The following is a 13,263-nucleotide window of genomic DNA, read 5'->3' as shown; positions in this document are numbered from 1 at the left end:
TGTGTGTGTGTGTGTGTGTGTGTGTGTGTGTGTGTGTGTGTGTGTGTGTGTGTGTGTGTGTGTGTGTGTGTGTGTGTGTGTGTGTGTGTGTGTGTGTGTGTGTGTGTGTGTGTGTGTGTGTGTGTGTGTGTGTGTGTGTGTGTGTGTGTGTGTGTGTGTGTGTGTGTGTGTGTGTGTGTGTGTGTGTGTGTGTGTGTGTGTGTGTGTGTGTGTGTGTGTGTGTGTGTGTGTGTGTGTGTGTGTGTGTGTGTGTGTGTGTGTGTGTGTGTGTGTGTGTGTGTGTGTGTGTGTGTGTGTGTGTGTGTGTGTGTGTGTGTGTGTGTGTGTGTGTGTGTGTGTGTGTGTGTGTGTGTGTGTGTGTGTGTGTGTGTGTGTGTGTGTGTGTGTGTGTGTGTGTGTGTGTGTGTGTGTGTGTGTGTGTGTGTGTGTGTGTGTGTGTGTGTGTGTGTGTGTGTGTGTGTGTGTGTGTGTGTGTGTGTGTGTGTGTGTGTGTGTGTGTGTGTGTGTGTGTGTGTGTGTGTGTGTGTGTGTGTGTGTGTGTGTGTGTGTGTGTGTGTGTGTGTGTGTGTGTGTGTGTGTGTGTGTGTGTGTGTGTGTGTGTGTGTGTGTGTGTGTGTGTGTGTGTGTGTGTGTGTGTGTGTGTGTGTGTGTGTGTGTGTGTGTGTGTGTGTGTGTGTGTGTGTGTGTGTGTGTGTGTGTGTGTGTGTGTGTGTGTGTGTGTGTGTGTGTGTGTGTGTGTGTGTGTGTGTGTGTGTGTGTGTGTGTGTGTGTGTGTGTGTGTGTGTGTGTGTGTGTGTGTGTGTGTGTGTGTGTGTGTGTGTGTGTGTGTGTGTGTGTGTGTGTGTGTGTGTGTGTGTGTGTGTGTGTGTGTGTGTGTGTGTGTGTGTGTGTGTGTGTGTGTGTGTGTGTGTGTGTGTGTGTGTGTGTGTGTGTGTGTGTGTGTGTGTGTGTGTGTGTGTGTGTGTGTGTGTGTGTGTGTGTGTGTGTGTGTGTGTGTGTGTGTGTGTGTGTGTGTGTGTGTGTGTGTGTGTGTGTGTGTGTGTGTGTGTGTGTGTGTGTGTGTGTGTGTGTGTGTGTGTGTGTGTGTGTGTGTGTGTGTGTGTGTGTGTGTGTGTGTGTGTGTGTGTGTGTGTGTGTGTGTGTGTGTGTGTGTGTGTGTGTGTGTGTGTGTGTGTGTGTGTGTGTGTGTGTGTGTGTGTGTGTGTGTGTGTGTGTGTGTGTGTGTGTGTGTGTGTGTGTGTGTGTGTGTGTGTGTGTGTGTGTGTGTGTGTGTGTGTGTGTGTGTGTGTGTGTGTGTGTGTGTGTGTGTGTGTGTGTGTGTGTGTGTGTGGGTGTGTGGGTGTGTGGGTGTGTGTGTGTGTGTGGGTGTGTGTGTGTGTGTGTGTGTGTGTGTGTGTGTGTGTGTGTGTGTGTGTGTGTGTGTGTGTGTGGGTGTGTGTGTGTGTGTGTGTGTGTGTGTGTGTGTGTGTGTGTAATTTAAATATTTCCATTTTATGACAACTTAGTATATATTCTATACTAATTGGAAAATGAACTTGTGTTTGTCGTAAATTGTAATATAATTGATTTATATAACTCTCGTTAATTTTGCATTCCAAGAAAATATGGTTTAAATCTCTAATCGAAACATTAGTGTGTGTGTGTGTGTGTGTGTGTGTGTGTGTGTGTGTGTGTGTGTGTGTGTGTGTGTGTGTGTGTGTGTGTGTGTGTGTGTGTGTGTGTGTGTGTGTGTGTGTGTGTGTGTGTGTGTGTGTGTGTGTGTGTGTGTGTGTGTGTGTGTGTGTGTGTGTGTGTAATTTAAATATTTCCATTTTATGACAACTTAGTATATATTCTATACTAATTGGAAAATGAACTTGTGTTTGTCGTAAATTGTAATATAATTGATTTATATAACTCTCGTTAATTTTGCATTCCAAGAAAATATGGTTTAAATCTCTAATCGAAACATTATCACAAAAACATACTGATGAATTAATTATTCCTAATTTGTGCAGATGTGCCTCATATTTCCCGTGTCGAGTTTTTAATCTGACGATAGTAGAAATATCTTGCTTTGGCAGGTTATATTTAAATATGTATTCAGGTGGCGGAGGAAGTTCTAGATGTAAAGAAAAATATAAATTTTTTGACATGCTTGTAATATTTTTCCATTCTTTTTTCCATATTTTATTTATTCTAACTTTGACGTCATTTATTGCATCTGTCGATAAGATGTGAGTTAGTATCTCACCTTTTTTTATTGCATCTTTGGCCAACTCATCCACTTTCTCATTACCCAGTATACCTGCATGCCCTTTTGCCCATATAAATACTACTTCCACTTTAGACAAATTATTTTTTATATTATTTATACTTCTTACTATAATATACAATATAAAACTTTTTCTTCTTGTAGTGACTATTCTTTTTGGATTTCACATATAAAAGTTTATCAAGAAAAACAAATACAGTGGTAAATAGACTGTATATTACTTGTTTTCTGTCAAAATTTAATACAAGTTACGTAAAAATTTTCCGACTGCGCGGATTTGAAGCGAGCCGGGCGATTTGCAAAATTTGGCCGCTTGCAAGAGCACCGATTTATAAAATAATTTTTAATAATTAAATGTAATTATATTTTATAATAATTTTTATTTTAAGATAATATAAGTCTTTCTTTAGTCAATGACTGTAAAATAATTTCTTAATTGTTATAAATAAAGGCACTACGATTTAAGAAAAAAAAAACAATTATCTCGGCTTCAGTTGGTTGTAGAAAATTTTAATTTTTTTATAAATCTTCGTTTCGTCTTCAGCAACAATAATCTGTAAGTTAGAAACTCATAGGATATACAGGGCCGCTTCAGCTCTAAATGTTTATAACGAAATTTGTCCCCTTATTTTCAAACCCAAAAATTATCTCGGCTTCAGTTGGTCGTAGAAATTTTTTATTTTTTTATAAATCTTCGTTTCATCTTCAGCAAAAATAATATGTAAGTTAAAAACTCATAGGATGTACAGGGCCGCTTCAGCTCTAAATGTTTATAACGAAATTTGCCCCCTTATTTTCAAACCCAAAAATTAGAGGTTTAAAAATGTTTTACGCATTTATTTACATCAGAATATGAAAATATAACTCTTTAGAAGGAGATTGGATGTTTCACCAACTCTCTACGATTTTTTTTTTTTTTAAGTTATAGCCTTCGACATTTGACCTCTTGGGATAAACAATTTATAATATCTAAGCAACAAATTCGTTAATCTGGCTTTACAATTTTTTTGTATGTTTGGAATTGAAAGATCTTCATTTTAAAGCTTTAAAAAATAAAAAAAAATTATTTGTACAATAAATAATGCAATTGTAAAAAACGGCCAATTTGGACCTTTCGTAGGCTGTTTTGCAATAACCAATTAACGAAATTAAACTTACCATAGCTCAAATTGTAGGTTTTTAATTTACTACAACTTCTATTAAAAAGTTTTTCTCTAAAATCAATAGCCTAAGCTGCAAAATTAAAAATCATTAAAAATTGCAAATTTAACAAATGAAAATCGCAATAAAAAAAAGCGCACAATATTTTTGGTTACATTTTAGTAGAAGTTATTCCTGGCATCGTCCTTTACAACACCTGATAGGTTTCAAAACTTCCTGAATTATATCACTTTTTTCACCCACAGCCTGGGGTAATACGACAAATGCAGAAGTCTTGCGGAGGATGAACAAGGAAATAAAGCTTATGCTTATAATACAAGAACGGAAAACACAATATGTATTTTGGTCACAGCGCACAGTGGTGAATTTCGCCGAAAACCTGGCCAAAATGTAAAAATTTAAGTTTATATGTAGGTATATCTCGAGAAATTTTATATAAACCTTGCTCTGTAGGTTTTTGAGAATCATAAACGGCCGTTAAGAGTAGAACAATACAAGCAGATCATGCAGGGCGCCCATATAACAAATTTTTAGGGGAGGGGCCAGACGTGAAGATGTTGCACATTACATTTTGTATACTTTGGATGACTGTATATAGTTTAAAGTAGGGATGGCGGTTTTTGACAAAACACCAGTTTTCGGTTATACCGGTTTTTTTGCTTACGGTTTAACCTGGCGGTTATAACCGGCCAAAAAAACCGGTTTTTGGAAAAACCGTTTTTCGGTTTTTTCAATCCAGTAGGTTACAAAGTTACATTTACAATACACTTTAGTTTGCGATACTCCATTTGACTCGATAACAATATGATCAAAATTAGTACTATCGAAAGAACATGTATTACTTTTAACACGTTTGTATATTTGTAGAATAGGTACATTTTAACTCATTTAATACTTCCTGTATGAGTGTATCGTTTTGAAAACGTAGCGAAATTCTTGGAGATACGTATTCGTAATCAGTAATTCGATATTAATAGTCAGAGAATTATTTTTGGTAATCAGAAAAAGTCATTCACCCACTTTCAATGTCAAGAGTTAAGTGTGAAAAATAGATGATGTTTGCGTCTAATTCAACCAGATCCCTTCTTATGTAAATATTAGGATTACAAATACCGTTTCAAGGAAATATTATAATAAAAATAATTGTTTCTGGCTGATGTGAGATTGCACTTTCAGTTTGCTTCTGTATTTTATAAAATAAAATAAAATTTGAATTATGGTTTTGTTTGGAATAATTACTTGAGAATAATAATTATGATTGGGATCCGAAATAATACCTAACCTAATACTAATCACCGTAAAAACCTAATAACCGGTTTTTACTTTAAAAAGAAAAAACCGGTTATAACCGGGACAAAAAACAACCGGTAAAACCGGTTATTGCGAAGTAAGAAAACCGGTTTTAGGTTTAAACCGGTAGGTTTTTCCCATCCCTAGTTTAAAGCAACAGAAAAGTAGGGGGGCGTGGCCGTGCCCATGGGTAAGGGCGCCTATGAGATCATACATTTATGTTAGTGTAAAGTTGTGATTAAACGAAAGCGGACCGAATAAAAATTAAGTGTTTTATAAAATATTATTGGGGCATTGTTTGGTTTTTATTTAGAACTATAGACGTGTATTATTTTGTTAGTTTATAGTGGATGCCATGTCTGGAGGTCAGTGGAGTATTTTATTATACATTTTAGACTTTTTTTCGTAAAATAGACTTATATACACTATATTTGCAAAATATTGGCAATAATTTTCAATCGTTTTAAGTTTTACAAGTTTTAGAAAGGGAAAAGTAAAAAAGAATGCTTTGCTCAGCAAAGATAATTTGCTTAATAAATAGTAAAAAAATGTATATTTATAAATAATCCTCAAAAAATTATCTGAAGCCAGTTGCGTCCTTAGCGGAATTTTTCATTTTAAAAAAAAATATAATATGCTGGAGAATTTCTACATTAAGAGACTTTAATGCTATAATATGGTCAGTTAATAAAGTAAGAACAAAATATGAAGCATCTGATCCAGTAAATTTACAGTTTTTTTTACACAAGAGCCGCCGTTTTTTGTTATTTTTTTGCTTTCTTCTTCTTTTTCTTAATAATCTTTAAGTCCTTTTACTCTTATGTATAATCCTATGTTTTGCTTCTTATTTTTATATTTTTAATAATTTTGGTCGTGCGAGCCAAAAATTTTAATTTTTTAAAAATGAAATGCATAATCGAAACTTTGTGTTAAGAAGCCACACATTGGTAGGTAATAATTATAATTAATCGGATCCATTTACAAAACAATTAAGATGTATTAAGAGTTGACCTACCTATTTTTGGCTTCTTAATTTAAAATATCGTTTATGCGTTTTATTTATAAAAAAGGCAAAATTTTTGGACTCGCACGACCAAAATTATTAAAAAATATAAAAATAAGAAAGTAAAAAGATAGGCCTATAAATACTTAAAGGTAAAAGCACTTAAAGATTAAAAAAAAAGAAGAAGAAAGCAAAAAAATAACAAAAAACGGCGGTTCTTGTGCAAAAAAAACTGTAAATTTACTGGATCAGCTACTTCATATTTTGTTCTTACTTTATTAACTGACCATAACATTAAAGTCTCTTAATGTAGAAATTCTCCAGCATGTTACAGTTTTTTAAAATGAAGAATTCCGTTAAGTTTGCAACCTGTTGCAGATGATTTCTTGAGGAATATTTATACATATTATACATATTGAATTATTTATTAAGCAAAAAATCTTTGCTGATCAAAGCTGACTTTTTTACTTTTCCCATTTTAAAACTTGGTAAACAGAAAACGATTGAAGATTCTTGCCAACATTTTGTAAATATGTTGTAAATAAAGTTTATGTTAGGAAAAATAATCTAAAAAGTATATTAAAATACTCCACTTAATACCTCCAAAAATAGCATCCACTATAAAATAACAAAATAATATATGTCTATAGTTTTAAACGAAAACCTAACAATGCCCCAATTGTATAACACACTTTAATTTTATTCGGTATGCTTTCGTTCAGTCGCAACTTTACACTAATATAAATATGTGATAAGCTTGTATTGTTCTACCCTCAACGGCCTTTTATGATCCTCAGAAACCTACAGAGCAAGATTCATATAAAATTTCTCGGAATATATAAACTTAATTTTTTGCATCTTGGCCAGGTTTTCGGCAAAATTCACCACTAAGCGCCAGCTGGGTATCTCATTGAGAACTAGAATACTTAAGTGCTATATTTTCTCCACCTTGCTCTTTGGTGTTGAAGCATGGACAATGACAGAAACAACATAAAAAAGAATCCAAGCATTAGAATTCTGGTGTTATCGTAAAATGCTCAGAATATCCTACATGAGCCATACGACAAATGCGGAAGTCTTGTTGGGGATGAACAAGGAAAGAAAGCTTATGCTTATAACAAAAGAACGGAAAACACAATATTTTGGTCACACCGTAAGATATTAAAAGTATGAACTGCTCCAACTTATAATCTAAGGCAAAATCAATAGCAAAAGGGGACCAGGAAGAAGACCGAACTCTTGGCTTAAAACCCTACGACAATGGATGAATATGACGAATATAGAACTATTCAGGGAGCCTGCAAATAAAATTAAATAGGTAAATGTAATGGCCAACGTCCTTAAGGATAAGACACCGTTAGAAGAAGAAAGGGGGTACCTTTTACTCTCATTAAAATGAGAAGCAAGTTCTCACATCAAATTTTACTAACATAATAACATTTTTCCTAGGGTGTGAGAATTTGAACAATTAATTTATTTATATTGGATCATAAAAAATGCTCTTTTTGTATTTTATAAATAAAAAATAAGTCTGGCTAATTGGTTTATGCCAAAGCCAATTATAAATAAAAAAAAGTTCTCACACCAGTGTCTAATAACTAAAATTATGTGTGTTTTTGAATAAAAATTAGAAAATACAGATAAATATACGAACCTCCAAGGGAACCTTTTCTCCATTCCTCACGTACGTGGGCAAATTGACCAAGGAGCTGCTCAATCTTTTATCGCAAACCTCCTGGTCTTGTTCCTTCTCTTCCGTAATCGCTTGTAACACACTCGCTGTATTTGTACTGTTGCTAACAGAAAAAGAATCAGCCGAAGCTTCTTTCTGTTTCCGTTTTAAGTATCTGATTTGCTTTCGTTCTTTGGCCAACTGTTTCTGCTTTTGTGATGTCCACGGTAAGTCTCGCATAAGTGCACCACAAACGATTAGATTTAAGAACAGACCAGCGAGAATCAAGGTAGTACCTCGCCATCCGTACTCGTCAAGAAGAAGTTGAATTAATGGTGCGAAGATGAAGGTTCCTATTCCGCTACCACACACTGCTAACCCAGTAGCAAAAGAACGTTTTTTATCGAAGTAATAAGCTACTATTACTACTGAAGCTACATAGCACAAGCTCAAACCAAATCCAGACAAAACACCAAAAGTAATACACAGTACTGTCATGGAGTTTGTTGTAGAACTGATCACAAACCCTGTAGATGCCATTATGGCACCACAAACTGTCACTGTACGGCATCCGTACCGATCTGTAAGAAACGAAGCCACAGGTCCTGACAGAAGTGGCATCGCCATAAACAATCCACCAACCCATGCTGTAGTACCGCGGTTTTCACCGAAATAATTTAAGAACTCAACGAAAATCACACCAAAACTGAACGTTATTCCATCGGCTATTAAATTGACCACGAAAGAAGCTAACACTATAACCCAACCCCAGCCACCGTCTGGAGGTCGAGTTTCTGAAATGTCATCTAAAGATTCGCTGGAAGACGAGGAAGAAGAAATATCTGAATTAACAATAGAACATGATTTTTTTACTGCAGACATTTGACTACGACTATCACTGTTAAATTGGACATGTAACACTGGCCTGTGGTCTTCTTCCTGTAAAATAACAATAATTCATATTCTATTCAATTACAATACAAAGAATACGGTATGATGCCACTTGTGAATAGAACTCGCTACAGAGAATCTGTGTTTGTGTTCCGATAGTTTTTGGAGCAAGAAATTTATATAATGTACACTGCTGAGCGTAAATTATGGTCACCCCGTGATTTGAGTTTATTTTCGAAATTATTATTCTTTTTTATGCATGTTTAATTCACTATCACTATAATAAAGCATTCGTTAATAGTGCAGTCACTGAATAGAAGGTGGATATGAGCTATTACCTCCGATTTCGTTGAACCTCCATCGATTTGCATGAAAATTGATAAGTGGTTAGAGGATATCTCAAGGAACAAAGGTGACATGGTGCCAACTTGCGCTTTTACCCTGGGGTTGGATGCAACCCCTTCTGGGGGTGAAAATTGTTTTATTAAAAAAAATTTAAAGCACTCATAGGAGTGCCGACAGAATTGAAAACTTCTTATAGTATATAAATTACGAGCTCAATGCTTTTCCCCATCCAAAAAGAAGTGCTATAGGTACCTATATTACATACGCGTTGCGTACGTTCTATGCTATTTATGTATACATACACATAATATATTATACATAAGAAACTTAGTTCGGCAAAGTGATGACGGTCGCAAACTCAATACTTTTTTCCTATCTAAAAAGTGCACAACGTCCCTAAAGAAGTTTTCACTTTAAAAATTGATTTCCTCAAACAATGATGGTTGCTCGTTTAATACTTTTTCCCCATCTAAAAAGTGCACAACGTCCCTAAAGAAGTTTTCACTTCAAAAATGTATTTTGTCGAAGCAATAATGTTCGCTAATTCAATACTTCTTTCCCATCCAAAAAGTACACAACGTCCCTAAGGAAGTTTTCATTTCAAAAATTTATTTCGCCGAAGCGATGACGGTCGCTAATTCAACACTTTTTCCCCATTTAAAAAGTGTATAATGTCCTTAAAAAAGTTTTCGCTTCAAAAATTTATTTCGTCGAAGCAATGACGGTCGCGATGACGGTCGATAATTCAATACTTTTTCTGCATCTAAAAAGGGCACAACGTCCCTAAAGAAGTTTTCACTTCAAAAATTTATTTCGTCGAAACAATGACGGTCGGGATGGCGGTCGCTAATTCAATACTTTTTCCTCATCTAAGCAGGGCACAACGTTTCTACAGAAGTTTTCACTTCAAAAATTAATTTCGCAGAAGCAATGGCGGTCGCTAATTCAACACTCTTTCCCCATCTAAAAAGTGCACAACGTCCCTAAAAAAGTTTTCGCTTCAAAAATTTATTTCGTCGAACCAATGACGGTCGCTAATTTATACTTTTTCCCCATATAAAAATTGCATAACGTCAGTAAAGAACTTTTCACTTCAAAAATTTAATTCGCCGAAGCGATGACGGTCGCTAATTCAATACTTTTTCGCCATCTAAAAAGTGTACAACGTCCCTAAAGAAGTTTTCACTTCAATAATATTAGTATTAGACCTGAATCCCGCGTAAGAAAGAAAAGTTAATTAATAGCAAGCTGAAAATTTGTTAATAGCTTAACGGTGTCTAGTCGGACAAACATTGATGCACGGGAACACTGGAACATGGGAAAGTTTTAACGGTGGAGCATGATAAACGTGTCGTCCTGACAAGTTTATGATGGTGAAAAATATCAAGTTGTTTTTAAGTTTATTCAATAGCCAACGTTATATAATATATGAAAAAATGTTTGTCCGACAAAAAGGTTGGGCATTTTAACGAGTCCGACACGTAGAACATGTCACATCACAGCAATTATGTTGGTGATGAATAGCAGTCTGATTTTTGCATGAGAGTTTAATGAAAGGTTAAAAAAGCAATTGGAAGTTCTGTCGGACAAAATTAGTGGGAAATTTTCCTAGTCGGACATCCTAAACATGTAAGATATAGACAAAAATGTTGGTGATAAATAGCAAGCTAATTTTGATTTGTTTATATACAAATTATATTTTGTAACGCAAAAAGATATATGTCGGACAAAAAGTTTGGGCAAATCGAAGGAAATCAATAAAAAAACATTTTTTCAGAACGACTTAGGGCCGGTTGTTCGAACGCTAATCAAGAAGTTGATTATAATCAATCATTTATTGTAATCAATTTTCTTGATGGGAATCAAATCGCGACATGAAAAATACATGTAAAACACTAGTCAGTTATTGATTGTAGGTAATACAGTAATTAAAAAATAACCGCAGCTCTTACATTATTAAAAATTGCTTATTATTATTATTGATTTGTAAGTAAAAACAAGAAATTAACATCAGAAAGAGTTTAATTATATTTTATTTTAAATTAAAACCAAAATAATAAAATAAATCAGTCAACATAACCTCAAAATGCGACATTTATCAGAAGTACGCTTAATCAAATATAATTGTAATTAAATATTTGATAATGATCAGTTTTGATTAGCGTTCGAACAACCGGCCCTTAGTCACATATTGATAAAGCTATTTTAGTTATATATTATTATTTATATTCACATATTTGCATGTGCATATATATACATGCACACTCCAAAAACAGTGAGGTAAGTATCAATGCATGTATATATTGCAAAACAATTATTTTTTTGGGTGGAGTTTGTTCTAGATATTCTCAAAATGATAATAAAAAATGTCAAAGAACATGTGAAAGCAATCTCTTAGGGTTTTCTAATTAGGCGCATCAGAAAGTACGGAAAATTTCCTACAAAAAACGTTGTATACATTTTTTTCCATACTCAAATCTTAACCATCTCAACGACATTGAAAAATGTGAAGAGTCTAAAACTTCGGTGCTTTTAAGAATAGACGTAAATATGACACATTATGCTTAGAAGTATGTATTAGAAGGCTGCATTTGTCAGTGTGACACTTTGTGCTATACAAAGTAGTATTTGAAAGTACATGTTCTCTGAGTTTCTGTTTGCCACGTGTGTTGGAAATTAAAATTTATATTAACTATGGAGTGTTTTTGTGTCTATTTTTGAGTGTCAACAGTTTAAATTTTAAGTCGCCAAATCAAAAGTGAAACCATTCAACGGAACATTTTTGAGTAATTTTCGAACATTTTACAAAGTCAGTAAAATACTTGGTCATCAATTCAATGAGGTTTAGTTGCCAGATAATTGTGAAAATTCTATTGAATATCATTCTTCGTGCTATAATGCTTTGCTTGATTGCAAAATGGTACTTAAATAAATTATTACTAAAATTGTATAACGTAATTTTTCTCAACTTTCTACAAATGAAATATTAATGTAATTAATATGTCACATGGCTAGAAATAATTTGCTTCCAAAATAAATCGATTAGTTTAAATTTGAAGTTACGATTGCAATTTATTATGAATTATTGTCAAAAAAAGTGACAATTTTTCTTAAATGGAAATGTATTCATAGACATAAGGGTAGACAGGGAATACAGTGCAAAAAGTCGATAGGTGGTCTATCCTTCTCTTTTAACAAAGCGATCCCGCGCATGTAACAGACAAAGATAGCTAGACCATTCAATCCATAATATAATTTGCCTGATCTACTATAAATGTATTACAGTGAGGTATCAAAATGATGTTGAGATAAATCGAAAAATATCGATTGTAATTGATTGCAGGAACTTTTGACATAGAATAATCACCCCTTATTGAAATTTCAAAAATTATTTTTTTAAATTGTCCGACTACAAAATCTACCCCTTATTTTTTTCCGACAACAGTCATTCTTGGTAAGGAATAATTTACTTAATTAAATTTCGTCTTTGTCGGAAAGCTATTTATCACCAGCATTTTTGTCTATATCTTACCTGTTTAGAATGTCCGACTACGAAAACTTCCCATTAATTTTGTCGGCCAGAACTTCCAATTGCTTTTTTAACCTTTCATAAACTCTCATGCAAAAACCAGACTGCTATTCATGACCAACATAATTCCTGTGATGTGACATGTTCTACGTGTCGGACTCGTTAAAATGCTCAACATCTTTGTCGGACAAACATTTTCTCATATATTACATAACGTTGGCTATCGAATAAACTTAAAAACAACTTGCTATTTTTCACAATCACAAACTTGTCAGGACGACACGTTTATCATGCTCCACAGTTAAAACTTCCCCTGTTCCAGTGTTCCCGTGCATCAAAGTTTGTCCGACTAGACACCGTTAAGCTATTAACAAATTTTCAGCTTGCTATTAATCAACTTTTCTTTCTTACGCGGGATCCAGGTCTATATTGTTATACGTACATTATAATAATATATGTACGTACGGCGATGACGGTCGTGAAATCAATCTTTTTTTCCCCGGAGATCACTTCCGATTTCATATTCATCGTCAAAGACACCAAAAACCCCCGGGTAAATAATATTGACTAATTTTTTAAGGAATTTGCCGAAAACTCCAGAAAATGAGGTAAACAGTAGGTACCTTGGGCACCAGGTATTCCGAAGACCACTTCCGATGTCATATTCGTCGTTAGCGACTCCAAAACACCCCGAGTAATGATTTTTAACTAATTTTTTAATGAATTTGCCGAAAACTCCCGAAAACGAGGTAAACAGTAGGTACCCTGGGCACCAAGTACTCCGAAGATCACGTACGACGTGATATTCGTAGTCAGCGACCCCAAAAATCCCCGAGTAACAAAATTGAACTCATTTCTTCCGATAATTGACGAGTTCTGATTTTTTTTATTGTTTGATTGTGATGCACTTTAAGAATGCATTTTTTGTATGCAGTTTTTTAATATTATCTCATGGCTAGGGGTCAAAGTTTCCTGGCTCATTCATAAATAGGGGGTCTTTTCGTAGGGGGGTCTGACAGCTGATCGTTACCTATACAAGAGAGGTTCTGGAAGAAAACGGTTCTTGTGCCAATTATTGGAGATAATTTGGAAATAATTAAGAGGTTGCTATTTAAGTT

At 34.5% G+C, this 13,263-nt stretch overlaps 1 protein-coding gene across 1 annotated transcript in view; it reads right to left on the bottom strand.

The window, feature by feature from the left end:
• The window catches only part of LOC114340510 (uncharacterized), a 55,363-nt gene that overhangs the window by 26,228 nt on the left and 15,872 nt on the right, over positions 1 to 13,263 (bottom strand). Inside the window, exon 3 of the mRNA XM_050657553.1 lies at positions 7,363 to 8,319. Coding sequence (XP_050513510.1) covers positions 7,363 to 8,319 — 957 coding nt within the window. The remainder of the gene's footprint in view (positions 1 to 7,362; positions 8,320 to 13,263) is intronic.

Source organism: Diabrotica virgifera, chromosome 8 (assembly GCF_917563875.1).
Source record: "Diabrotica virgifera virgifera chromosome 8, PGI_DIABVI_V3a".
NCBI lineage: Eukaryota > Metazoa > Arthropoda > Insecta > Coleoptera > Chrysomelidae > Diabrotica > Diabrotica virgifera.
Note: the sequence above shows the minus strand (reverse complement) of the source record. Positions and strands in the feature narration are given on the sequence as shown.